The 27,546-nt window shown below is 47.1% G+C and overlaps 1 protein-coding gene across 1 annotated transcript in view; it reads left to right on the top strand.

Moving 5' to 3' along the window:
• The window catches only part of LAMB1 (laminin subunit beta 1), a 41,230-nt gene that overhangs the window by 12,601 nt on the left and 1,083 nt on the right, over positions 1-27,546 (top strand). The window contains exons 13-32 of the mRNA XM_059847336.1: positions 2,299-2,434; positions 4,484-4,642; positions 5,371-5,498; positions 5,952-6,075; positions 6,611-6,815; positions 6,974-7,117; positions 7,213-7,444; positions 7,946-8,109; positions 8,556-8,780; positions 9,601-9,818; positions 9,919-10,015; positions 18,009-18,378; positions 20,019-20,203; positions 21,374-21,615; positions 23,054-23,257; positions 23,640-23,784; positions 24,530-24,737; positions 24,901-25,042; positions 25,823-25,999; positions 27,258-27,417. Coding sequence (XP_059703319.1) covers positions 2,299-2,434; positions 4,484-4,642; positions 5,371-5,498; positions 5,952-6,075; positions 6,611-6,815; positions 6,974-7,117; positions 7,213-7,444; positions 7,946-8,109; positions 8,556-8,780; positions 9,601-9,818; positions 9,919-10,015; positions 18,009-18,378; positions 20,019-20,203; positions 21,374-21,615; positions 23,054-23,257; positions 23,640-23,784; positions 24,530-24,737; positions 24,901-25,042; positions 25,823-25,999; positions 27,258-27,417 — 3,665 coding nt within the window. The remainder of the gene's footprint in view (positions 1-2,298; positions 2,435-4,483; positions 4,643-5,370; positions 5,499-5,951; positions 6,076-6,610; positions 6,816-6,973; positions 7,118-7,212; positions 7,445-7,945; positions 8,110-8,555; positions 8,781-9,600; positions 9,819-9,918; positions 10,016-18,008; positions 18,379-20,018; positions 20,204-21,373; positions 21,616-23,053; positions 23,258-23,639; positions 23,785-24,529; positions 24,738-24,900; positions 25,043-25,822; positions 26,000-27,257; positions 27,418-27,546) is intronic.

Below are 27,546 nucleotides of genomic sequence, written 5' to 3' on the forward strand. Positions count from 1 at the left end.
AACATGTAAAACTGTTTTTGGTGTAGCTCTGCCTTTGTCAGCCAGGGTAGGAACCAGGTGTGGATTAAACTCTGCCTTGACTGTATCATGGTCCATGTCAAAGCTTTGCTCCCACAGGATGAAAGCAGGACTCGGGCATGACATGGACATGGACAGTGACATGGACAGGCTTGTCTTACTATCCTCTCAAATCACCCTTTGGCCAGTCTGTCTGCCCACTGGTGCTAAGGGAAGCATGCTAGCTGCACAGTACTGCTCTGTTGCCCCAGTGGTGCTCCATGGAGTAGGATGTGGACCTGGGTGTGCCCGCTGGGGAGATGGACAATTTTAGAGAAAATTGTAAGTTTTGAATATGCATCCATCGGCGTCAGCATGGAAAGTCATAGCTCAGATGCCTTGTCAGTGGAGTGCTGGGCAGCCTGCTCCCCTGACCAGAGCAGTTCTCTGTGTAATAGGTGTGTTCAGCCCCTGGCTTGTTAACAGCAGCATGTTCTTTTGCTTTTTTTTTTTTTCCCTCTCCCCTTCCTTCCACAAACCCTTTGAAATGCCATGCTTCCATGCTTTTGTCTAAAGCCACGGAAGTTTCCCAAGGGGGTCAGGGAACTGTTTCCCACTGAAGCCCATGGGACCACACTGTGGGGGAGTGTGGGACTCATCTTGGTGTGTCTCCCATAGGTCATCACAGCCTACAGACACCCATCTGCATCAGGGATTGCCGTGGGAATGTCCCACAGGCCGCCTCTCCCGTCTGCTCCCGAGTGAATTATTAGCCCTTGGCAGACAGCAGTGTGGATGTTAGGGATTATTTACTCCCCCGTGCTTGCTGCCTGCACACAGATGGGTTACACCACACAGCTCAGAGCAGCTCCCCCAGCACAGCTGCTTCCAGGGCTTTGGGGTAACAGCCCAGCCGTGGCCCAGCCTGTTTCCCATGCACTGAGCCCAGCAATTGCAAAACCCTGTGGGAAGGGGACGTGCAGCATCCTGGCAGGGGCAGGCAGCAGCTGTGCTTCCCTCCGGCCGCAGGAGCACCGCAGAGCCCAGCTCTGGCTCCTGGCTTCGCTCTCTCACGTCATCGGGAAGGGGAGCTTTGCTCTCCTCGGGGCTCCTCTCCTCAGCTGCTGAATTGCTGCTTTTTGGCTCCCTGTCAGGGTGTGGGATGCTGTGCCTCACCCAAAATTCATCCCTGTGGTATAACCCAGGTGGTGGACTTATTGCCTCCCCAGAGGGGAAGCTTCCCAGCTCCTCTTCTGGGACAGTTAAGGCACTTCTGGCATCTCAAAGTGAACATACAAGAGAATCTCTGCAACTTCAAAAACAGTTTAAGTTAAAAATTACTCTTTGTCCAGAGGCTTGAGGAGTCTGGATATTGTTCATGGAAACCAGAGGCATTTACCTTTAGAAAATGTTTCTAAATCCCACTCAAATTTAGGGAAAGAGGTGTATTTTGGTGGACCGACCAAAAAACCTTCCTTTTAAGAAGCGTGATTGGGTGTGTGCAAAATTGCAACGTGCTCAAGGGTTCTTTATGATGCAGGACAGACTCTCTAGGGACAACAAAACAGCCGAAGGCAGTTTGGGGTTAGAGCTGTATTGCGTAAAGAAAATTGTGAAAGAAGGGGAAATCTGTGTGTCACTCTGGGCAGACCTTCTGGTGATGGCCCTGACTGCCCCAGGTCACTGGTTATGTCTGTCCTACTCTAAAGCAGCCAGGGGTGGTTTTCCTTCCTGTGTAGCTGCTGATGGTGACCTGTCTGGGTGCTTGGCAGCAAGTGAGTGCAGCTCAGCATCCTGGGGCACGTAGGGTCATGCATGTTCTTGTTCTGCCTGAGAGCATACAAACAGATACACTGCCTGTGTGCCTTGCAAGCTTGGAGCCAAAGGCTGCCCTCGGCTTCAGGGCAGAGGTGTCTGTTGGCTAGGTCTGGCAGCAAGTAAAGCTCCCAGAACTCCTGTGTCCCAGGGAATCACTGCATCCATAGCATGAAATCCTCTTGCCATCCAAACAGAGGAAACTACTTGCAAACTGCCTACTGGAAATATTCCTGGTCCATGCTTGCTTCCAGCCTGAGCCTGCATGTTGTTTTGGAGAGTGATAGTTGGGTTGAGCCAGCTCTGTACCTGTGACTGTGCTGCCGTGTTAGTAGTGTTAGGTGGCCCAGCTGCAGAGCCCAGGAGCCTCTCCTGTGTGCTGTGTTCAGAGGTGCTTCTTCACCTGTGTCATTTAAAATGTCATAGCTCCTTTGCTGTCTCAGCATTGCCAAGATCTGTTGTAAATTCATTGCTCTTCCATTCCAGCTGCTCAAGTGAGTCTGGGCAATGCGAATGCCGGCCCCACATGTTTGGACGTCAGTGCAACCAGGTGGAGCCTGGCTATTACTTCATTTCTCTGGATCATTACATCTACGAGGCAGAGGAAGCCAACTTGGGCCCTGTGAGTAGCAGTTTCAGTGGGCTGGAGTGTCTGGAGAGCTGGGGGAAAGTTGTTTCACCAGTGGGCTCTTGGAAGTGTCTTTTATGCTCCGTGTGTTTTGCAGTTAAAATGTGGAAAACACAAAACTGAAATGTATGAGAAAACCACTAACCTGTAGCTTTTCAATCTTAGTATCAATAAATAATGGAGTAATTGAGGGGGGAAGAATTGTAATTTTTCTTTTTAAACCTGTTTTTTTGATCATGACTGTACAGTTAGTTTTCTGTCATCATCCCTCTCTGTACCTCACCACATCCACTTCTCCTCTTATCTCAAGAGAGGTGGAACACAGACACTGGCTCTTCTCTTTGCTGCCACTTCACTGGGAGTGAACAAACCACAGGTTTAAGCACATTGCCACAGTTTTTATAGTTTCTGTACATCAGTAACATATTATGTTAACAACTAAAACCATATTGGTTGTGCAAAAAACTGTTTTTGTTAGTGAGGTTGCCTCTAGCTTGTTTTGCCTGCTGGCATGGTACAGCAGGGTCTCTGGCTCTTTCTGTTGCCCATCACACAGCCTTGCTTTCAATTCATTAACAGCAGCTAGGTGATGATATCAATCACTTTTGCCTCCAGCAAGGAGACTGGGAGATAGAAATAATGTGTTCTCTAAAGCAACAGATCCTACAATCAGGGCACTTGTTGCCCTAATTTATTTATTTTGAGCAAAATGCAGCCACTTTGCAGTTTCAGCCAAGGCACAGGAGTTTTTGCTTTCCTATAACTGCAGAAAGTGAAGGCAGCACAGAGCAGTTGTACCACAGCAGAGGGCACCATGAGCTGGCCCAGGGTTTTTGGTGCATTTGTGTCTGCCCAACTGGACAGGTGGTACCTGAGGCCCTTCCAAAGCTCAGGGATGGAGAAGCCCAGCACAAAAATCCACCCTGCCAAACAGAGCAAGGGGCTGTGCTGCTGGTTTGCCTTTTGAAACCTTGAGAACAAACAATTTTAAAAAACACCAGTATTGAAAAGCTTTCTCACAAATCTGATGATAGAATAAAACTCTGAATTCCCACATAGGGGCCCAACACAAGACAAAATGCAGTGGGACAGAGTTGCAGGGATTGACAGGCAGTGCCAAGCCCCTGTGCTCCTGCAGCAGCATGCCCTTGCTCACATCCTGCCTGCCATCCTTTCTGGAGAGCTCTGATCTTTGTGCAAAGCCAAAGGCTAATAACTTACAGCCAGGCTCTATTCAAAGAGTGTGAGAATACATGAGGGGACATCCTGGAGTGATACGTATATATGAAGACATTTCCTTGTGTTTTATCCCTTTCTACTGAAGCAGCTTCCTTAGGAATGCACAGGATGTTGTTCAATGGAGAGAACTATTTGTGGCTACAGATACATTTGAAACAGGAAATTTGAGCACCATGTTTCTATTTTCTGTTACCTTTTTCCTCTTCTTTGCTTTATATAAAAAAACAGATAAAAAACCTGACACCTCAGACTGAAAAAGGTGACCATGTGTTGATTTGGCTAGGAAATATCTATCAATGATTAGGATCTCTGTTCTTTAGTGACACCCAGCTCATTAAAGCCATGATCTGCTTTTCCAGTGTTATTTTGAGCAGTGGTTTGGTTTGAACCAGCCTGGTGTAGTCAGGCTTGGGTGGTTAATGGAGCAGTGATGTGCCACTGCAGTAAATCCTACTGCCACAAGTGCAGTGTGGAAATCTATATGGTGAATGAGATGTCATAGCTGGTGCATTAGTTACTCTTAGCAAGTTTTTAAATTTAATTCTGCACCATAGCAGAGAAGTAAATGAAGAGTTGTGCAGTCTTGCTTTGCTTTATCTCTCTTGCATTTGTAATGTTGTTAAGTGAAAGGGCAATGGTGTGCACGCGTATGGATTTAAAAGAGAATTTGTGTTGTCTGGGATGCCAGCAGTGGATGCTGCAATCCAGAAGTCATCCATCAGCAGAACCCCACACTTCATAGACTCCCATGGGACTTGCAAATTGAATGGATCAGTACTGAAATATCTGTTCCCTCTTTTGTAGGGAGTGAACATAATAGAGCGGCAGTACACGCCAGACCGCACACCGTCATGGACAGGCATAGGATTTGTGAGAGTCCCTGAGGGGGCATACCTGGAATTCCACATCGACAACATCCCCTACTCCATGGAGTATGATGTTCTGATCCGCTACGAGCCTCAGGTGGGTCTGTGAGTATGGGCACTGCTGCCTCCCAGCAGGTGCTGGCTGTCCTGGTGCACAACTGACATGAGCCTGGCACTTCAGGGAGTCATCAGAGCCCAAAGAAAGGACAGGTGCTCAGTTAAATGTCTGAGATGTGTGAATATCCAAAATGACATTGACTATTTCTAGTACTATTTGCTTTAGAGGTTGTTTCACTATTGCATAGTTTCAGCACCTGTTTAATGAGTAAATTAAAAAGCGACAAGTCCCATCAGGGCAGATTAGGCTATAAATTTGTTACTGGCCAGATCAGATGGGCATTGTGTGCCTTAGGAAGCAAATTGCCCATCTTGGATGTTGAATGCCTGCAGCCAAGGGTTTGCAAGCAGTTGGCTTTGGTAATTCACAGAGTGAAGGGAAAGAGAAAAATCCCTCCATCTCCTTGCCTGTTGGCAGCAGCTAACTGCAGTGAATACTCAGATACAGGACGCAGAGGTGAGGAGAGAGGAGTCACCAAACCCCCTGGTGATGCCATGATGCAGCTGGGGCTGCTGGCCACCTGCAGCTTGCTCTCTGCCCACACCTGCAGCTGGGAGATGCCCCATTGATGCTGCAGCTGCAGCCCCATCCTCCCTGAAGCACCATGACCACCATGTCTGTGCTCATGCTTTTCCTGGCCTGAGCTCTGGATGCTTCCAGGAGTTTATGATTATTACTTAATCCTGATGAGCCTTTTTTTTCCCTAGTTGCCTGATCAGTGGGAAAAAGCTGTGATCAATGTCTCACGCCCAGGCAAGATTCCCACAGGCAGTCGGTGTGGCAACACAGTTCCTGATGATGATAATCAAGTGGTCTCACTGTCACCTGGATCCAGGTTGGTATAACTGGATGGGCAAAAGGAGAGGAAAAAATAAAGCATTTAAAATTTGAAGTACAATAATGTCACATTCACATTTTCAGTTTGCTGTAACATCTGTGAAAATAGGTGAAAATTAATTTCCAGTGGGTTACAAAAACCACATTTAGTAGTGTGTATGTAGACTCAAAGCTTTTAAGTTTATTCTCATATTCTGATACCATTTGTTCACTGAATGGAGGGAGGGGGAGGTGTTTGCACAGCCTGTGAGTGAACATTGGTTTGACTCTTTACCTTGCTGATAACCTTTTCCGGTTCTGACTTCCACAAGCCTCCAAGCCGCCTCTCTCACGTCACAGCTTTTGTTCTGTCGGGTCTTGGCTGCTTTCTGTTATCTTGATTGCTCTATAGGGGCACCTGAAATGCTTTATGGTGCCTTTGAAGTAAGGACTGTTCCTGCTCCTCCTTCAGATACGTTGTTCTCCCGCGGCCTGTGTGCTTCGAGAAGGGGCTGAATTACACCATCCGCCTGGAGCTGCCCCAGTACTCCTCGGTGGACACGGAGACTGAGAACCCATACACACTCATTGACTCTGTGAGCAGAATTTATTTCAGGGATGCTCTGAAAAGCCTGGAAGTTTGCATCTCCCCTGCCATGTGTCTGTGTAAATTCAGATTAGTATTTTGCAGCGTTGTTCCTTACAGCTGAAGTCAGATTTCAACTGAACAATGTAATGCAGCATAGGTTTTTTCAAAAGTTCCTCCAAGTATGTGAGCTGTTTTTTGGCTAAGAGGCTTTTGAGGTATTTTGCAGGACTGCAGCTAGTCCACAGACCTATAGTTTCTTTGGGGAAGCTAATGTGTGTCATGTAGGTCATGAAAATCAATGTCAGTGTCAATCTTCTTCTTTAGAATAGATAGAATTTGGTAGATTTGATAAGAATTTGTCAGATATCAGAAGTAATCCACCGAAACTAGAGAAGTACTGTCATTTACCTTCCAAATTCTGTCTGGCTGTTTGCTTTTCAGCAAAAAAAAGGCTAGAAACTGGGATAATACTGAATTTTCACAATTTTGGTGGAGGCTATTTATAAGTAGCAACACTTTGTCATTGTAAAATTGTTTTGTAGCTTGTTCTCATGCCATACTGCAAATCGCTGGACCTATTCACAGTGGGAGGCTCAGGCGAAGACGTGGTCACGAACAGCGCTTGGGAAACTTTCCAAAGATACCGGTGTTTGGAAAACAGCAGGAGTGTTGTGAAAACTCCCATGACAGATGTCTGCAAGAACATCATATTCAGCATTTCTGCACTACTGCATGAGACTGCCTTATGTACGTAACCATCTATTGTAGGGCAAACTGTGCCTGGGGGCTGGATGGCGCTTGCAGGCAGAGCAGGTTGCATGGGGAAGGCATGTGCGTGGGACGAGGCAGGGGGTTCGTGTCCTGTGCCACAGCGCTCACTTTCTCCAATGTTTTTCTCTGCTCAGCATGCCAGTGTGACCCGCAGGGCTCCCTGAGTTCGGTGTGCGACCCCAATGGAGGCCAGTGCCAGTGTCGTCCCAACGTTGTTGGAAGACAGTGCGACAGATGTGCCCCTGGCACCTTCGGGTTTGGGCCAAGCGGATGCCGACGTATGTTAAACCCTTGGCTCTGGGCTGTGCTGTGCTGGGGCCCTGAGGTTATGGCTTGTCATGGAAACTCAGCCCCTCTCCTGCTCTCCTTGCAGCGTGCGAGTGCCACGCCCGAGGCTCTTACAACGCCTTCTGCGACGTGGAGACGGGCCAGTGCCACTGCTTCCCTGGGGTGTACGGGCGGCAGTGCGACCGCTGCCTGCCCAGCTTCTGGGGCTTCCCCAGCTGCCAGCCCTGCCACTGCAATGGCCACGCTGATGACTGCAACCCCTACACCGGGGAGTGCCTCAGCTGCAGGGACCACACAGCCGGGCACAACTGTGAGAGGTATGGCACCTGTGCCCTTGCCCTGGCCCCTCTCCTTCCCCACAGCAGTGTGGGCGCAGCAGCTCAGCTGTTCCTCTCTGGTGTTAAGCTGCAGCAAAAGTCTCTGGGCTCAGGTAGTCAGAGAAGCTTTTGTGGTCCTGGAGATTGAGGGGAGTGGGGATCCTTTCTTCCCTGCCCGCAGCCTTGTGTCTGCCTAAGTGACCAAGAGCACGCTGCAGGACCCCAGGCCTTTAGCGAGCCATTGCAAGCCTTCTGAGAGGTGTTGCAGTGGCAGAGCTGATGTCCAGCCTTCAGTGTCCTGCTTCTTTGCTGATGTAAACCAGGCAAGTTTGTGTCTGTTTGTCTGTGGACACAGCTGCTAGGACTGAGTGGTAAGGGAGAGCCACAAGGATGTTTCTATCCTCTGCTCCTTCACAGTGGTAGAAAATCTGAGCTTATTTTACAGCAAGGCTGCAGTGTGTTTGCCTGCAGTCCCTGCATGCTGTGTACTCTGTTGTGCAGGTGCCAGGCTGGTTATTATGGAGACCCCATCCTGGGATCAGGTGACCACTGCCGGCCCTGCCCTTGCCCTGATGGCCCTGAGAGTGGACGCCAGTTTGCCAGTGGCTGTTACCAGGATCCAGTCACACTGCAAGTCGTGTGTGTCTGTAGCGTGGGATACATAGGTACTTGGTGGGACTATGGAGGGATGGCTGGTTGGATTGAGCCTCTCAGGGAGAGGATATGTTCATGTGGGTTAGATGTGACCACAGCACCAGTGGGTTGTTCCAGGGGGTTGCCTCACTTGGAAGGTGCCAGGACAGAGTGTTTGCTGTGGGTGGTGCCAGCATGACCATGAACCTCATCTGCAGCAGTGAGGGGTGACTGGTGCTGAGCAAAGGGTTGACAGGACAGCACAGGAACTGAGGGGATAAGCAGCATGCCTTGGTGCCCTGGGTGGTACCATCCATGCTCTGCACCGAATTACCGTGGTCTCACCAAGTGCTGTCTCTGTTTCTTTAAACATGATCCAGTTCATGCCCCCCCAGTAATAGTCTATTGCCTTGCTGGTTGCGGGGCTGCGCCAGGGAGCTGTGATGGCCATTCGCACTGTGCCTGTTTGTTCAAACAGGCAGTCGCTGTGATGAATGCGCGTCTGGCTTCTTTGGGAGCCCCGATGAGGTCGGTGGCGCCTGCCAGCCGTGCCAGTGCAACAACAACATCGACACCACTGACCCAGAGGCCTGCGACAAGAGGAGCGGAGCGTGTGTGAAGTGCCTCTATCACACCGAGGGTGAAAACTGCCACCTCTGCAGAGAGGGCTACTACGGGAGTGCCCTGCAGCAGGACTGCAGAAGTGAGTGGAGACACGGCTGCAGCCCCAGCACCAGCCTTGTCAGGGGCAGCAGTGGACAGCTGAATGCTTTTTACCTGGGAGCATTTGGGGTGGAGGAAAAACCTTATTAATTCCAGCTGGAGTTGCCTGCAGCTGCCTTGCAGCTGGGTGGGTCTCCTGGTTCTCTGTGTTTGAGAGGGAGCTCAGAGACAGCATTTACATTTGCTGAAAGGAGGGAGGATTTTGCAGGAGTGGGGCTTCTTACCCTCTTGATACTGGTGGTATCTGTTTGTATCTTGATACTGGTGGTATCTCTGTTTGTATCTTCTCCAGAGATAAGGTGGTGGGGGGCGGGTTTGGCTTTTGTTTACACCAGGTCCCTGCAGGTGTGGTTTGGCAGTGGGAATGAGGGCTGTGACAGGAAGCTGAAATGGGTGGTGGGGAGGCAGACCCCCCTCATGTGGCATCAGGCATAGCCTAGCAGGACAGGCGGGTCACTGAGCAGGTGAGCTCGCTGTTGGCCAGTTGACCACTTCGAGCAGATCTGTCACCATAGCTGCCTGAGGAGAGCTGGGCACCCCTGGGCTTTGGTTGTACAGAGGGAGGAATGGAGAGGAGCAGGGAGTGTTGGGCTGGTTGAATGAGGAGGGCTGGGACATGAGGAGGGCTCTTGAGCAGTGCTGGATGTCATTCAGTGTTGGGTCAGCCAGATGTGGCCACTGGCATTGCCAGCATCTGCCCACACCTCTGCGGACTCTGAGAATAAACTAGATATGAAGTCAGGGCAGTCTGGTAGCGGGGTGCAGGTTGACGTGGAGGTGCCGTGCTCTTTCCCTCACAGAGTGCGTCTGCAACTACCTGGGCACTGTCCGGGAGGACTGCGAGGGCTCGGAGAGCTGCCGCTGCGCGGCGGCCACGGGGCAGTGCCGGTGCCTGCCGAACGTGGTGGGGCAGACGTGTGACCGCTGCGCCCCGCACACCTGGCGCCTGGCCAGCGGCAGCGGCTGCGAGCCCTGCGACTGCGACCCCGCGCGCTCCCTCGGCCCCGCCTGCAACGAGGTGAGGCAGCACGGCCCTGTGCCCCGGGCTCAGCCCTGCTCTGGTGTGGGGCTGAGCTGCTGAGGGGCTCACTGATGGGTTTGCTTTTTGGCTTTGACAGTTCACAGGGCAGTGCCACTGCATGCCGGGTTTCGGAGGCCGGACCTGCCGGGAGTGCCAGGAGCTCTTCTGGGGTGACCCGGCCGTGGAGTGCTTAGGTGAGTCCAACCCTGGTGCCTGCTCCGCCTGCTCCTTTTGGGAATGTCTGTGTGGCTGGGCACACCATCACACCCCGGTTCACTGGGACACCCCTGCCAGGAGCAGCCCATTTCAGCCTTGGAAAAGAGGGACATAGGCATGGTGTGGTCTGCCCTGGGGTTTTGGTGCCTTGCAGGATGGGACATGTGGCAGGAGCCCAGGCCCGTGCTTGTCTGTGTTTTTCTTGTCTGACCTTTATTTAGAAACAAACCTCCCTGTTTAGAAGCAACTCTTCCTTAAGGGTAAGACTGCAATGCTGTCAGGTAAGCCAGCATGATAAGAAAACATATCACAGGCATTTGAGTTTGAGAATTGTTCTGGAAACCAGTTTCCTTTGCCTTTCAATTGTACGTAGCTGAAGACCCCTGTCTCTTGTGCCTTCTTACAGAGACTGGAGATTTTTTGTTTAGTAAGAGACTTTCCTTATATTTCAGATAAAAATAAAGGAGAAAGCAGAAACCATGCAGTGGGTTAGTCATAGCTACATGCTGCAAAACAGAGCACCATGAAGTAGGTTGTTTAGAAAACTGGATGGCCTCTGTCCTTTCATTATAAACAAGTCTGTTCATTAGCTGGAAAAGAAACTTCAAACATTGTCCAGACCAGAACAAACTTGTATCTCTGATCTGTTCAAATAGAAGCCCTTGCCAGGAGGGTTTGCAATAGATTTAAGGTATTTTTTCCTGCAGGGAGGAATGTGCTTGCTGTGGTCTTTAATAAATCCCTTACAATAGAGATACCTTAGAGCCCATTATCTTGATAGATAGGCAGGTCACAGCTACTTGGTTACTGCAGCAGATGAAAGGACTGGGGAGTTGTCCCAGTTCCTGAGTACATATTGGGTTTCTTGGGGGAAAGGCTGCCTTTTGAGAGGCGCTGTGTGTTCTGACATGGTAAGGGGTGTGCTGACCCTGCTGGCTCCAGGGCAGGGATTGTCTTTTGCTATCAGTTGTCTCCATCAGGGTTTATTGATGGAGTCCTTCTGCATACCTTATCAGCAGGATTTTGCAGTGTAGCATCATTTCTGATCTCTCGTGGAGTTCCTGCTGTCTTTTGAACATGTGAAAACCTGTTTTAATTTTTATGAAGTAAAGAAAGAATATATTCTTCAGAGCCCGTTTTTACCATGTGAGATCTACACTCCCCTTCCAGTCCGTCATCCCTTCTGTGCCCTAGTGACAGAGGAGACTTCCTCGGGTGGAAAGGCAGCTTTTCCTTCATGATTACATCCAACAGGAGGTCTCTCTGGCAGGTGGGGAGAGCTGCTGCCCAGGGCTGAGCAGTGGCAGCCTGTGGCGTGATGCTCTGGACAGGCTCCAGGCGTGTGCTGGCTCGTGGAACACATCCAGCCGGGTGGTGCTGCAGGCTCTCCCTAGTGTGCCGGGGTCAGTGCCTCCTGCCTGTCTCCTGTCTTTCCTTGGCAAGAAGACAATTGACTTCTCAGCCCTCATTTAGCCCCGGGGAGTGAGTGGTGATGTTCAGGCTGGCAGACCTGAGCTGCTGCGTGGGCAGGCAGCAGTTCTCTGGGATAAGCAGGTTGCAAGCAGAAAACCGTGCCGTTAAGGAGCTGCTGAGCAGCGTCCCTGGAAAATAGCAGAGATCTGGCCTGCAGCCAGTGAAGCTGGAACTGATACAAGGCTTTGTCACAAAGACATCTGCTCCAGTTGCAGGGAACCTGCGGATTCCTGCCGTGGCATTTGCCACCTGGCGTGTTCTTGCTGGCCCTAGCAGCCAGTATGGCCACATTTTGTGCTGCATTCAGGAGCAAAATAGGAACCAATCTGGATGGGGAGGAGCAAAAATTGAACCACGTGATTGTTGATGCAGTCTTCACCAAGCTGGTGCAGAGGTGTGGACATTGCTCCCAAGGACTCCAGCGTGGGATCCTCCACTCTCTAGGGCAAGTGGGTTCTGCTCAAGGTTGGAAACCACAGGGTGAATCAATTACTCCAAGGACAGTGATGTGTGATCTCTTCACTGAAGACCTCTTCAAGATCTTCAGGTTGCTGGCATCAAGAAACACAAGCTCCTGATGAGAAATGGGGACCATACTGCTCATGTTTGACAAGCTTTACAATACTAAAAAATCCCAAGAGCCTGCAAATAAGCTCTGGACATAGCTGCGTGGAGATGTGCAAAATGGCCCATTTAGGACAGGCTGGGGCTGCAGCTCTCCATGGGTTCTCAGGCACTTGCAGCAGCAGTGAGCTGTCAGTGTGGCCCAGGGTCCCAATACACTCCAGGGGATACCAGGCTCTAGGGCACTCTTCCCTGCCATCCCCATTGCCAGGTGCTGCCTATGATGTCTCTTCTAGAAACCTTGGTGAGCTCAGACATGGTGAAGCAGAAGCCAGGGAAGGCAGGTTTTTGTACCTGGTCTGGGTGCTGCAGTCTGTGCCCCCTGCTGTGGAGAGAAAATGTCATCTGATGTCTCCTCTCTGCACGTCCACAGAGATCACACTGGCACCACCCTGCTGGGGCCAGCTGAGGTGGGTGCCTGTGTTTGGACAGCATTGTGAGCCCACAGCACTGGCTGCACTTCAGCACCCACACATGTCCACTGGGGATTACACACCACAGAGAGCCTGTGGCTGGGTCTTCAGAGACTGCTTACTCCCTGTGCTTTGAAAAAGCACAACATTCTCTTCCTGAATTCAACATAATGCCTGAAACAAGCACAGCAGAGGCATAGAGGGTGGGGAAGAGCCCAGCATTTCTCTCTTGGCCTCGTGCAGGTCCCTGGGAGGATTACAGTGGGCAGGAGCTGTGCTCTGAGCATCACCTGCTCTGGAGGCAGTGCCAGCCCCTTGGCAGGACTCTTCTGCCATTGCTCCAGCCTCGAGCTGGCTGCAGCTCTGCATGAACCTGCATGTGAACGTGTGTATGTGCATAAAAATCCTACCTAAGGTAGTAAATAATAGCACTACAGAGTTCATCAAATTCAGGTCTCCCAGGCATTCTGCTGGAGCTTTTCCAAAGCCTGGCAACTAAAGGGCAGGACTCGACATGCCGAGTTCTGCACCAGCTTCAACCCACAAAGCACATCTCCAGCAGAAGGCTGCAGGCTCCTGGGAAGCCTGAGATGTGGAGTGGCTGCAGATGCAGCTCAAACAATGCCTTTGCACAGTAGATACTTAAAGTTTTTGTTTCATCTAATAAGAAGGAGATGACAATTTTACTGTCATTACTGTTGTAATAAGTTGAACAAGCAGACCAGAGTGCAGTTAGTAGGAGGCACTGTGTGAGATTAAAAGTTAGATGGTGTTGCTGTAGCCCCTTCACTAGAAGCATGTCCTGTGTTGGACATGAGTCTTACTGTAAAATCTTACAAGTCTTACTGTAAAATCACAGAATTTATTGAACTGCAATGAAAAAAAAATCATGTTTTTTGTAAAGTACACAATGCATACATTGACAAGAAAGTTGTTTTTCTCAGTTTTTAGTCTATGTTATATGGCTGGTACGGGAACAGCAGTTCACTGAAAATTACCTTATTGCCATTTAAGAATAAGTTTTTAGTCTTAAAATTTTAACACCTGGATCTTAAACTAGTCACATAGGCTGCTTTTGTAGGAGATGGTTTTGGTGTTCAGAGGTGTTTTGTTTCCTTCTGTGACAAGTGCCTAAAGGAAGTCAGACAAATTCTGTGCTAAAGAAAATAGAATTTTCACTTCAAGTTTCATAATTTTAATTGACCTAGGGTCATAAAATACTGTAATGTGTATTGATTATTTCCATAAAATTACCTTTTGGCATGGTCTGCTAGCATGTTAAGATGTAGCACAACTCCAGTAATTTTAGGCTGGGATCTTATATTAACATTCCTACTGAAAATCATATTGCTGAGGAGTTAGCACTATGCTTGCAGGGTAACTTGAATCAATAGCTGATTATTTAGAAGAAATTTGCTAGCTCTGCAAAACTTGCAACCTTAAAAATTGAATGGTTTTCTTATCACAGTGCCTCACTACCACTGGGAAATTATGCCAGGAAATCATGTTTGAACAAAACCTTTGTGTTTTTTCTGTGGAGGAGTTAAACATTTGGTGCTTGCCGCCCTCAGTCTCAAGCAGTAAAAAAAATATTTCTGGAAAAATCGTTTCTATTCAGCGTAGGGTGATGTACAACACTTGTTTGTTCCTGGCATCCCTCAGTAAAGAATTGGACACTGATACTGGTCTTCACACAGCCCATTCAGTATCCATCCTGTCACCTCTGCTGTAGTGTCAAGTGCTTTGACACACCTGAGTTTAAATTAAGTGATGTTACTGCATATTGAATTACAGTAGTTAAAATGAAAGTGAGTGCTAAATAGTTAAAATCAGAGGAAAAGATAGCAGGGCTGTCAGAGTAGGTAAAAGATAAGGCAATTCACAGATCCTTTTGAGCTTAAAGCAAACCTCTCAAGCTAGTTACTTGCTTCTTTTGGATTTCTCCTCTTAGGTTTTTACATGACTGCATTTGGTATACATGTTTGAGTGTTACTTCTATCTTTAGGATCAGGAAAAAGGAGGAGGAGAAATGCACTGATGAAGGTGATACAGAAATTACCCATGGATATTCAGTGTGTACATGCACATGTGTGCAGATGCATTGGTAAACAGATACAGCTACAATCCTCATAATCTGCTAATCAGCAGATCCTGACTGAAGAATTTGGCTAAAACTTTTCCAAAAATATGGTTTCTCTGAAGCTGAAGTATGCCACAAAAGAATCGCTGATTGAGTTACACACTCAGTTAAAGAAAACAATACGCCCAGTTCCAAAATGACATTTCAGAACAGAAACCTATTGTTTAATTTACTAAATGCTCCTTTGAAAACCCTTAAATCTTGGGCCAATGATTTCAAAAGACTTCTTTTCCTCCACTGTGTTTTCCACGGGAGTTACTGCAATGTCCTGCTCTGCTTGCAGATTTGAAGCCTGTCTAATCACTGATCTTAATCAAAAGTTAATGCCGTGTCTGCATTAACTTTCAGCCCTCCACCTTGGCTTTGGGCCATCTGTCTGCTTGAAGGGAGAGTAGTCCACCATTTGTCTTGAAGGCATTTCCAACTACAAGTGGTCAAGGCATCCAAATATCTTGAAGTAAACTCAACATCTGTTTGATTTTGCAGTGCAAAATGAACTACTTTTCCAGTTGCTTGTCATGTAAGCATAGTGACATAAAAGGAGTTTACAGGACTTTGTCTTTCCCTATACCACATATAAGTAGAGTATAAAGCTGTTGGTAGCTACTAATCCACATCTGAAACATCTGCTGGCACATCTGCATCCCTAGATGTGCCTGTGTGTTTCTTATTCTTGAAAAAGTTCTGATTAACATGCTAACATTGGATATGTTGTGTTACTCAGGTCTTACATCAGATTTAGGAGTGTGCTGGTTGGAGCCAAAATCTCCTGAGTAAAGCAATACTTTGAAGGTCATGTTTGAATTAGCCTGCCAGGTACAGGACTGCTTCTGAATCCCACCATGGCCATAGGAATAGTTGGACATAACAAAGGAGGTGTTTGGGGAGCAAACACCTCCTTTGTTATGTGGCTAGAAGTGATGGTGGGTACTTTGGTCAAATAGCGGGTAATAGGAATCAAGGTATTTCTGATGTTCACATCCCAGTTCATTGGCAGTGATATGAGAATTTCACAATTTCTTATGGTCCTGCAAAGCTTGGTTTGGGAGTTTTGTAGGATTGTATTCTTCCAGCTGTTGCTCCTCATTTAGAATAAATTACTTCTTTGCTTTTACCATCCCCCGACAGGCAGCTGTGGAGTTTGGGTTTTCACTTTCCAAACAGTATGTTAGTACCTAAATTATTTTCTCTTCTTCCCTAGTATTTTCTGGCTCCAGAGATTTTGGAATCCACTTTACCATGTAAATGCTACTAAAGCCATGTCATCTGGCTTTCCTGAACATGCAGGTATTCAGGAGTAGAATTACCAATATGGGGTTATGGGGTTTTTTTGACATTAAGCCTTTTAAATCTGCAAGTAAATATAGTGATCTGATTTGCCAGCAGCAAGTATTCATGTAACTTGATCAGACCTCAGGATCTTTGAGAAAAACCACATGCCATTTAGCCTCTTTCTATACAGAGGAATTTGGACAATTCATCATTATACCAAGGGCCTTATTAATTGACAGAAGGGTTAACTGACCTTCAAACAGGAACTCAACGGTTTGCCTGCAGGGAACATATTCCATGGTGAGTTGACTACTTAAGCACTTTCGATGTAAAGTAAAAACAATCTCTTGTGTCAGGGTATAGTTCAAAGAACAAAAGACCATTTTGCTCAATTGTGCAGGCAGCAGAAGTTATTTTTGTCTCTTGCCTATCATATTCACGTTGTACAAGAAAGTCGTTTTGTTGAGGAGCGATTTGTTCTGCTGGGGCTCTTTGTGTAATTTTTGAACTGAAGACCACCACTGTGTTCTGGCATTGAAGCAAACAATGTACAGTCTTGAAAACAGCTTTGTGTTTTGCCCTGTTTTCAAGGGGGCATTTGCTTTGGGTGTGTGAATTGATTTATGGGCTTTTTTGGGCCATTTAACCTCCTGTGAGAATGCCTGGTAAATGGATGTGTAAGTGAGGGGTTTTATCAGGTATGCCAGTCCTTTTCCTGTTTAGGGAACGTGTGCTTGACCTGTTTCAAGTGCACTCTGCCATAATGATAAGTAGATGATGTGCATATTTTCAAAGCCTCTCTTTTTGCTGCTTGCTGCCATCTCTTTATTAAAAAGCTTTGCATGTTGGTGATGTCCTCTGCTGCTGCCTCCTGTGTAATTAAGGAGGTCAAGTGGCAGCCTTGCTGCATGGAAACGCTTCTCCTGATAGCATTGTTGTGTACAGAGCGTGTCTGTGCTTTCAGCAGTGACAGTGCATCACTGAGTTAAGTGAGTAACTTCTCTCTGTGATGGCTTAGTCCCAAAGAAATGCATTTCATGAAGGTGTGAATACTAACTCCAAAGTTGGTGCTCAGTGTGAAATGATTTTAAAAAATTTATAAATCTGTTAAGTGTCCTCAATTCCACTGAGGGTGACATTGAGGGTGACAGACAGTGTGTAGGCTCTTGGTCCTTAACACCTCAAACACTACAGAGCTGCTCATGACCAAATTCTTTGTTCTATTCTAATTTTCACTGCCAGATTTTTTTTCTGACTTTCTGTATACCCAAAATGTCAGCCCAGTGCCAGGCTCCTCAGTGTGTCTTGTGAATGTTTTCCCACTATCCATGGCAGGGACATGTTCTGAGCCAGTCCCTGTACCTCTGCCTAGAAGATCTCACTAGGGCTTTTGGCTCCATAGATTTGTCCTGTTCTTGGAAGCCCATTCCACTCTTAGCACCCACAGTGCCTTACAGAAGAGAGCTCCTCCACTTAACCAAGTTCTGTGTAATCAGTTATCTCCTTTTAGTGTGCTGTTTGTGGGAGGTGCAGGGGAAGGTGGCTGGGTTATGATTTGCAGGATTCCTCACCTGAGTGTTTCTCCTGTGCTGGAGGAGACAGTAAATGGCTGTTCCTAGTTCAATTTCCTTTTTCTCTCATGGTTTGCTCTTAAACCCTCTGCTATGTGTCTGCCTGCCACTTCTTTTCCTGTCCTGAGAGCCTTGCTGTACTCACCCTTCATTGCAGGAGAGGAACTGGGATCTTTGTTTTCAGTTGCTATTCAGATGACATCTGAACATGGCAACAAGTGGTGTCCATCCTTGCTCTATTATTGTTCCTATTTCCAAGATGTGCAAATCTGGATCTCCCCTTGAGTTATTTCCCCATCTCTCTCCCCTTTCTCACTCACACTTGCTTCCTCCATATACGTAAGTGATACAACCATAATTAGCTTTTTAAATGAGACACTGATCACATCTGTATTCATTTCACCACTTTTATAATAATTGATTTTTTCCCACCCTGCCAACATCCATGGCCTTCACATGTGTCTTTTTCTCCTCCCAGCATGTGACTGCAACCCTCGTGGCATCCAGACCCCCCAGTGTGACCGTGCCACAGGGCAGTGCATCTGCAATGAGGGGGTGGAAGGGCTGCACTGTGACAAGTGCTCCCGGGGCTACTCGGGCTTCTTCCCTGACTGCGTGCCCTGCCACCAGTGCTTTGCCCTCTGGGATGTGATCATCAGCGAGCTGGCTAATAGGACCCAGCAGTTCTTGGACAGGGCTAATACCCTCAAAATCACTGGAGTCACTGGCCCATACCAGCAGACGCTCAACACACTGGAGGAGAAGCTCACTGAAATTAAAACCATCATCGCTCAAAATCCAGCAGCTGAGCCCCTGAAGAACATTGGGAATCTCTTCGAGGAAGCAGAGTGAGTAGATTTGTAGTTACATGGATAAGTCTGTCTTGGGAAGAAGTGGGAGTTCCAGTGAGCTGGGATTTACTTGAGTGACTGGTGTCCCCATGCTGGGCTGAGGGCACTCTGGCTGGGTGAGGGTGCTGTGGCTGCTGGAGCACCTTGCCATGCTCAGCACTGGCAGTGAGTGCCCTTCCCACTGGGCAGAAACCGGGGAGCAGAAACGTGGTGGGGCATGCAGGAGCAGTGCAGCTGCCACGTGCTGGGCTGGGTTGTCCTGCTCCCACTGCTCTCCAGGCAGCTAATTACCAGGGAGCCACTCATGCTTGCCTTGTGCTGCCCCAGGGCAAAGGACAAACACTGCTGTTATGTGAGAGAATGAAGAGGGGGAGAGATTAAGTTCCTGGATTTCCACCTGTAGCTGATGAGTTGGAAACTTGGGCTTCTTTCTGCACTCTGAGCACGTGTTGGGGAAAGCACCAGGTTTATAACAAGGATTGTTTCCTTTTTTCTGAGAGTAGAAGCCTTGTATTTTCTTTTAGGGCTAAGCATACCAAAGATGGTAGTCTGGAGATGGGGCAGTCTAAGTAGGATTACAGAGGCTTTCTAACCCTGTCTGCAACTGCTCCAACTTGCTTGTGCATTGTGAAAGGAACTGCACAAAGCAAAGGGGTGAGGATTAAAGCACAAATGTCTCAATTAGGAATAGTTTGTGTCCTACAGCTCCCCTCCCTCCTGCTGGAGAGCTGAAGGTTGCTGCTGCTTCTGGACGCTGTGTGTATTGAGGGAGATGAGAGCAGCTGAAGAGCTGCTTCTCCCTAACATTCCTTAGGTGTATCTGTTCTTGCTCCTCTCTGGCTGTATAGAAAGTACTGGGCTTTGGAGGAGTCCTGGAAAACAGCATGCTGTTGGGCTGTTGGGCTGTTGAGAGAGCTGTAAATTGATCTTAGATCTTAAATACTGCCTTGATTCTTTCAGAATGAGGAAAGGCTTGGCTTGATGGGAATAGCTTCCTATAACCACTTCTGTTCCACAGCAGCCTTGACATGTAACTCACTTGCTCTTCCTTTTAGGGTTATCCCACTAGCTAAAGCCTGCTCTGTGGCTCACTGAGTGACTGCTTAGAGCAGGAGGTTTTCCTTCAAAACTCTGGTGAGGAGGGATCTGTACAGAAGAGTTTAAAGAATCCATTGTGTTAAAACTAAGGCTCCCCCCTCCCTGCTTCCTGAAGTTCAATTCTGTCTGATGAGCTCGTAGTAATCAAAACTACATTTGAGCTGTGTGGGATGGGAAGCAAATTATGTATGGATCATAGTAGTCAACTCTGACCTATGCAGTTGCCATGATACAAGAGCATTACTCCAGTGCTCTGGAATCTCCCTCCAGTTAATCTTACACAATGCAGCTGTTTTCTGAGCAATTTGGCGCTTTGGGTTTATAAATGTGCTGTAGATTAAAAAGTAGGTTTGTATAATAAAGGAACCATAACAGTATTCTAGGTAGGCATGTTTTACAAATCACTTGGAGCTCCACTGAAGAAGGACAGGTCCTGCCATGGGAGAAGCTGGGTACATCTTTAGCCACCATGCTCCGGTGAAGTATGAGGCATATGACCCTTCTTCCTCCCCATGCTGAGTCCTGTGCCTGTTTTACAGAAAGCTGACAGCAGATGTTACAGTTAAGATAGCTGACATAGAAGAAAACCTATCAGCCTTATCAGCAAAGAGCAATAGCACCGACATGGACCTGAGTGCACTGGAGACAGATGCCAAAAGTCTCGACCACGTCGTGAAAGAGCTTGCAGAGCAGCTGGAGTTCATCAAGATCTCTGATGTTCGGGGTAAGTGTCACAGGGTGGGGGAGAAAGCAGCAGGGTGGACAAAAATTTCATTAGTGCATAGGTTTAAGTACCAGATTAATCTCCTAACTTGTAATAAAACACAGTTCCTCAGGGACAGGTTCTTTCTGTGCATAGCAGAGTTGCTGATGCAGCAGGAATTTTTGCCCCCCTCATCCGGTCTCTCTTCCTCTGCACATTGCAAAGCTGGCTCAAATTGTTGGGGCACAGAATCGTCTTAAGGTATCATGCTGAGCACGTTGTAGATGAGACACAATAGAAGAAAGTGCACCACAGATTTCAAGATGTGCCCCTTGCTCCCTTCAGTCTGTTAAATTGCTATTTCTGGGTGAAAAAAAAAGAGCTTGTGGTAAAAGGTCCAGTTCTCCTGACCCACCCAAGCCTGGCATGTCCATTGGTACACTGAAATGGGCCAAAAATCATCATTTGCTGGCGGAAGGGGAATGTCACCAAATTATTTGCAAATCTAGAAAGTATTTTTAATTTTTGTTATATGTTGCCTGGTTTGCAGCAAGTCTGAGATTGTTTCTAGTGAACATGGGAGATTTCAGACTGAGGCGAGTAACATGTGGAATAGGAGAGTCCCTGACTTTTGGCATTCTGCAAAAGAAAACTGCCCCAAGGTGCAGAGTGTAGCCACCCCCGTAGGGTCCCTCACACCCACACAAGGCCTCTCCAGGAGTTGTCCAAAATCAACAGTTCCATAAATCAGCATCTTTCATCAAGCAGTTGTTTCTTAGGAAAGCTCTGACCAGTTTCCAAGCAGTGACTCCATAAGCCAGACATCCCAGGGCAAACAGTAAGAACTGGGGGGATAAGGGAATCTTTAGAAAACAGACTGTTCCCCTAAAAACCTTCAAAGGCCGTATCTCCTTTTGCCCTTAGTATAAGCAGAATTCAGTCACTAGAGTCAGAGAAAGGCTTAACTTCAAAGACCAGCTTGACACTCTCCACTAAGCAAAGAAGCAAACTTTTTTTTCTACAAGAGGCCAAATTCTGTCATCCTTGCAAGGGCACAGCTGCCAAGGCCAGCGTTTCCTTTAATGTGAATATCACTAGCCCTGATGTTAGCCCTGATCCGCTAACATCTGTAGTATGCATTACTTTGGGTTACTCAACAGAGCTCTCATCAGCTCCCTCTGATTTCTGCAGGAGCCTTGGATAGTATCACCAAGTATTTCCAGATGTCCCTGGAGGCAGAGGAGAGGGTCAATGCCTCCACTGTTCATCCCGATAGCGCCGTGGAGCTGTCAGCGCGAACGCGGCAGGAAGTGGAAGACTTAATCAATGAGAAGGAGGCCCAGTTCAAGGCTAAACAAGAGGAGCAGTCTCGCCTTCTGGATGAACTCGCTGGAAAGCTGCAGAGCCTGGATCTCTCTGAGGTGGCTGAGAAGGTACACAGCTGAGAATGGCTGGGATAAACCTGTAGCAGAAAGAGAGTTTGGTTTGTGGCGAAGCAACGGGCGGGGAGGAGCTGGAGGGCGTGGCAGTGTGAGATGCGTGGTTGTGTCATGAGAAATGCACCTTGCTTGGCTGAGCAACCCCTTGGTTTTGTGGGCTAGAACTGGGTTGTTTAACTGGTGGGCTCTGACACTACCGGCTTTCAAAGACCAGCTTTTCATGTTGGTCTTCCTCCCACTCTTCCCAGCCCCAGCAGAGCACCTGTTTTTGCATCACCCCTGTTCTAATCCAATGTTCTTTGCTAGGGATGGAGTTCACAAGTGCAGAAAAGTGTGGCAAATCTGCTGGGCTGAGAGCCATCCTCTTCAGCCTATCCCGAGTTCAGTGCTTGCTTTCCCCAGGGTCCCCTCTTCCCTTCTGCAGCTCCACCAGATACACTCTGTGCCTGTACAGTGCCTGCCCAGGCTGCATCCTGCACATACCCACGGGCCTCAGCATCCCCCCAGGCTCATCCTCCTGCTCGAGACACAGCAGAATTTACAGGGAGCTGGAGTCAAAAGGGCATTTTCTCTGTTGAAGATGCCTGCTCATCTGTAAATATGATTAAGGATGGCTTTTTCTTCGGAGAGGCTGGGTGTTCCCTCAGTTTCTCTTTGAAGTTGGCCAGCTGCATTCAGTGAACAATCCCTGAACAACCCTGGGTGAAGGCAGGCTGCAGGGCACTGCTCATTAACTCCCCCAGGCAGGCCAGGCCTGTGGTAGAGTGAGTTCTTCACAAGCTGATTGTCCCTTGTCCTTTACAACCAGTCATCCCTCCCACTCCCTCAGCCCTCCTTTTTTCTCTGAAGGGAAGAAAGAGACATCTTTCTGTTTAGTTTCCCTTCCCCTACATTCCTGCCTTGACTGTTCTTAAGAACTGAAATCTTGGTAGATGTTTATCAAGGCAGTAAATATTGAGTTGCTTGGAGGTGTAATCATGAGACACACACACACCTTTCTGCTTTCTAGCTACTGCTGGCTTACGTGCCAAACAGGTAAGAGGGACTTATTTGCACTTCACAGGAGACAGCTGCAGCTAACTTGGCTCAGCCCCTAGGTTTTCCCAGGGAGGTTTTTTGGCTGCAAAACCTGAGTTAGTGACTATCATTTGGCAAAAAGAGAGTTTGGGGAGGGCATGAAAAGGTAAAAGAGCCTCACAAGAACAGGGAAATTTCTAATTTTCCCTCTGGTTAAACCAACTCCTGTGTTATCTCGTTACCAAACAATTGACCAAGCAGTGGATAACTCTCAGCACAGTGTTGCTGATAGAAATAGTTTGCTTCTTGAAAATAAAGTTTATTCTGAAATTTTGTGATAGAACAGTGTCCTACTCCAGCCCCCAGGCAATGGAATGGAAATCAGGCTGTGACTGCTTCCCCTGTGTCCCTGCAGACGTGTGGCACTGCTCCGGGAGCCTCGTGTGCCGAGTCCGAGTGCGGGGGGCTGAGCTGCCGGACAGACGAGGGGAGGAAGAAGTGTGGAGGCCCCGGCTGCGACGGGCTGGTGACCGTGGCTCACAATGCCTGGCAGAAGGCTATGGATTTTGACAGAGACATCCTCAGTGCATTAGCAGAAGTGGAGCAACTCTCCAAAATGGTAATATGCCAAATCAATTGTTAAGATAGTAAAAAAGAAAAGGGAAAATCTGTCTGTTGTAGCACAGACACTAATTGATAAAGTATGTGCTGGTTTTCTGCAGAAAATACTTCTTTTGGGTTGTGTAACTTCATCATGTTTGTAAATATCTTCAGAAGGGGAGCTTGCTAGAGTGAACCTTCATGGATAACTAAACATCAGCCTGAGTTGTTTAAACTAGCACTGGTGGTATGGATCAGGGCCAGCTTCCAAGTGTTCTGTGAGTTTTATGAGAAGAAGCATTCCTTGTTAGTATTACTTCTGACTCCAGATGAATTGTTTTATAACAAGCCCTAAAGCATAAGAAGATAAGCAAGCAAGCCTTCCATTTTCCTTTCTTTAGGTTTCTGAGGCAAAACAGAGAGCGGATGAAGCAAAACAAAATGCACAAGCGGTTTTGCTTAAAACCAATGCTACAAAAGAGCAAGTGGACAGAAGCAATGAAGATCTGAGAAATCTTATTAAACAGATTAGAGACTTCCTAATGCGTAAGAACGTTACATTTTAATTATATTTTAATTCTGAGTTTGTGAAAACCAGCTTTACATCTGTATTATCTTCCAAGAGTTAGCTCAACAGTTGTCATCATTCCCCCCACCTCCCTTAGACAGACAGTGTGTATGATGAAATCTGGAAACATGAGGAAAAACAAGAGAAAACCAAGATAATAAGAAAGTGAGAGCAAACTGTGACATGTTCTTGTGTGCATTTCAGCTGAGGCTTTTGTACTGCTGTACTTTGCCAAGTGTGTCTGAAAGTTCTGGCTAGAAAGACAAAGTAGTATTAAAGGGGAAGAAAGTCAGAAACTGCATTTCTCTCTCTGTAAGAAAGCAAGTAAAGGTTAAGTGAGAGCCTTGTTTGCCAGCAGCCCATTCCTTGCCTGTTTGCTCAGGGCTGACTATGCTGGGAGCACAAATACATCTACGTGCAGCTGTTGGTTTTTGTTTCCTGTGGGCTCGGGTCCTCCCCAGAATGGTGCAGCTGAGCACCAAGATCTTCAAATGGCTTCCAGGAGAGCTGTGCCAGCAGGGCCTATACACCTGCTGGGCCTCTCCGAGAGGGAATTTTCACCTTGGGCAGTAGCTTTAACACCTTGATTTTCCATAAATCTGGGGGAGGAAGTTTTCTCATGATTTTCCTTCTTAAGGAAGCAGCTGAATAAGAATTTGAATGCTGAGATGTGACAGAGAGAAGCTTTTACTCACATCTCTGTCATTTGTGTCCATCTGCTAGAAGACAGTGCTGACCTGGATAGCATTGAGGCAGTGGCTAATGAAGTGCTGAACATGGAGATGCCAAGCACTCCCCAGCAGCTGCAGGCCCTGACAGAAGATATTCGTGAGCGTGTAGAAAGCCTTTCTGATGTTGAGGTCATTCTGCAGCAGAGCGCTGGAGATATTGCCAGAGCAGAAATGCTACTGGAAGAAGCTAAAAGAGCAAGGTATGCAGCCCTGTTCAATCTCATTGCATCAGAAAATGCAGTTTAACTTTCCCTGATGTAAATTCTTATTCCTTCAGTAAGGGGGAAAACCAGCCCCCTTGTAGCATATGCTCTTTTTCCAGTTCCAAAGAGCATTTTTAGCATTAACAATCTTGCTCCACAGCAAAGGTGCAACAGATGTTAAAGTCACTGCAGACATGGTGAAAGCAGCACTGGAAGAAGCTGAAAAAGCCCAAAATGCAGCTGAAAAAGCCATCAAACAAGCTGATGAAGATATTAAAGGAACTCAAGACTTGCTGACTTCGGTGAGTTCCTTATGAGTATTTCTTAACATAATAGAAACAGCACCAAGTCTGATGCTTAGAAATTGCTGTAAAAGGCATCTAAACAGCATCATTCCTGCCTTCACATCAACTCTTGAGTGAGTGGGACAGATGCTAGGAGACTTTTTGCTACAAACCAGGCCAGACAGCAACAACAACAAAAAAAAACCACCAAAAGGCTTTTCCCACCCCATATCTTGCCCAGCCAAGTTAAATGAGCAGGACTGTAGCCCTCTAAACCAGCAGGTCTGACAAGACCCCTGGCAAGCCACACCTGTCAGCCACACTGGTTGTGTATTGGTGTGCTCAGCGTCATCCACACTGCAGCACCAGACTAAAATAAACAAATGCTAGATTGAAGTGCCAAGTGCTTGCAGACTTCATCTCAAAGCCCTTATGAGACCACAGTGCTATCTATACTTATGAAGCTTGGCCACTTTAGAAGCTTCACATGTCCATTATCACATGATGGAGTCAAATGTCTGAACTTTTGTCAATGGATTAGTCAACTCTTGCGTGTATAATGCAATCAAACACTTTTTGACAATATTCCTTAATGCTTGTGCAGCCCCATATGTACCATTCTCAAGCACTGAGCTTTTTCACCCTGACTGCAATGGGCCATTTTTAGTAAAACTAAAACACTGCTTTTAACTCAGATATATGGACACAAACTAGTTAGTTGAGCAAGGTTTATGGAGAAAGTTTAGTGTTATATCCATTGTCTTTTGAAAGTCTAACTCTCATTCTTCTTTCTCTTAGATTGAATCTGAAAATGCAGCATCTGCAGAAACTCTCAACAATGCTACCTTACGTCTGTTTGAGCTAGAGAAGAGTGTTGAAGACCTTAGGCAAAAGGCTGCTACAAATTCAGGGAATGTGGAAAATATAGAAGAAAAAATTAATAGTGCAAAACAAAATGCTGAAGAAGTTCAAAAGGTGAGAAGCTCAGAAACAATCCTAAAGAGAAGCCAGCAAAACTCCCCCCAGTTTGGCTAAAGGGAGATCAATGAATACACGTGATCCATCACATTTATCGTTCATTTTCTGGGGGTAGAAAATACTCTAACATTTATGCTCTTAACAAAGATAGCAACTTTTTACTTTGGTATCAGATCCTGAGAGAGATTTATTGGGAAGTTTTTGGGCTCTGAAATAGCTGCAGGAAAGCTGTCAGCCTTTCACAGATAGGTTTCTGTTCCTTAGCTTTACTCTATGTCACAGGAGAACTGAAAATATTTTTTTTCCACCTGTATAGAGTATTTATGGTTCTATGACAATGACAGGTTCAGGACAAACAAACCAGAATTTGGTATATACAGAATCAAGCAACAGGAAAAATAATTATCTTTACATAAAACTGAAGTAATTGCTAAATATCAGAGATGCAAGACTTTTCTCTGTGAACATATGGCATTACTCCCAAAGTTTGCTACACACAATTTTGTAATAGCAAAAGAATGTTCATTAACAAAACAATCAACCAATCTGCCAAAGGAAGTTTCATTGCTCCCATCTCTTGTCTGTAGGCTAACTAACTCTCCAGAGAGCCATTTTCTGACAGGAGAGCTGCATTATCCATCAACTCAACAATATCCAAACACTAAGTAGAATTTCAGGTGCTGTCAAGTAAACACAAGAGAATTCCAGTGCTGCTATGTTTGTTATCTTGCTCAATGGTTGAATTTAGTTGGGCCATTGGACTTCTTAATGTTAACCCCACAACAAAAGCACAGCTGAGAAACCAACCTCACGACTTTCCCAGCACCTTCACTACCACCAGCTGGGCAGCTAGTTCAGTTCTTGTTGCTGAAAGGGTAGCAAGGGTATTCCTCCCCAGATGCAAGCACTCAGCCAGGAGCAGTGCCAGGTGTAGCTTTCCAGCAGTTCTAGGGGCCATGGCTTCCATTAGTTACAGAACCCTGTAACTGAATCCCATAAATCTCTGCCAAGTGCCAGTATTGAAGCTGTAAAACAGCCACAGATCTGCGAAAGAGCAACTGATGAGTCTTCACCACAGCTCTTAGTCTTGGACAGAAAGTAGGAAATATCCTGACACCGTTTCTGCTTTTGTTAAGTGAGCTCCCAGCTCCCAGTCTCTCCTGGCAGCCGGACTAGTACAGGACAGAGGAGGAAAGGCCAACTCCCGCTGTATTGGCTTTGTGTGAGCTCCATCTTGTGCTTGAATTCGGAACAGGTGCTCAACAGCGAGCTCAGCGGCAAGTACAGAACCGTGGAAGAGCTCATTGCCAGGAAGACAGAGGAGTCAGCTGAGGCCAGGAGGAAAGCAGGCGTGTTGCAAGATGAAGCTAAAGCCTTGTTGGCTCAAGCAAACAGCAAACTCCAGCTGCTCAAAGGTAAGCCTGTTCTGAGGAGGTAATTTGGCACCTTAGAACGTGAAGCAATTTCATGCTGTTAAACCAGCTATTCACTAGCAGAAGGGGAAAAGAAAAGGTACTTTTTTGTTACTGAGGCTTGATCTGCTT

The sequence above is a fragment of the Haemorhous mexicanus genome, chromosome 5 (assembly GCF_027477595.1).
Source record: "Haemorhous mexicanus isolate bHaeMex1 chromosome 5, bHaeMex1.pri, whole genome shotgun sequence".
Lineage (NCBI taxonomy): Eukaryota > Metazoa > Chordata > Aves > Passeriformes > Fringillidae > Haemorhous > Haemorhous mexicanus.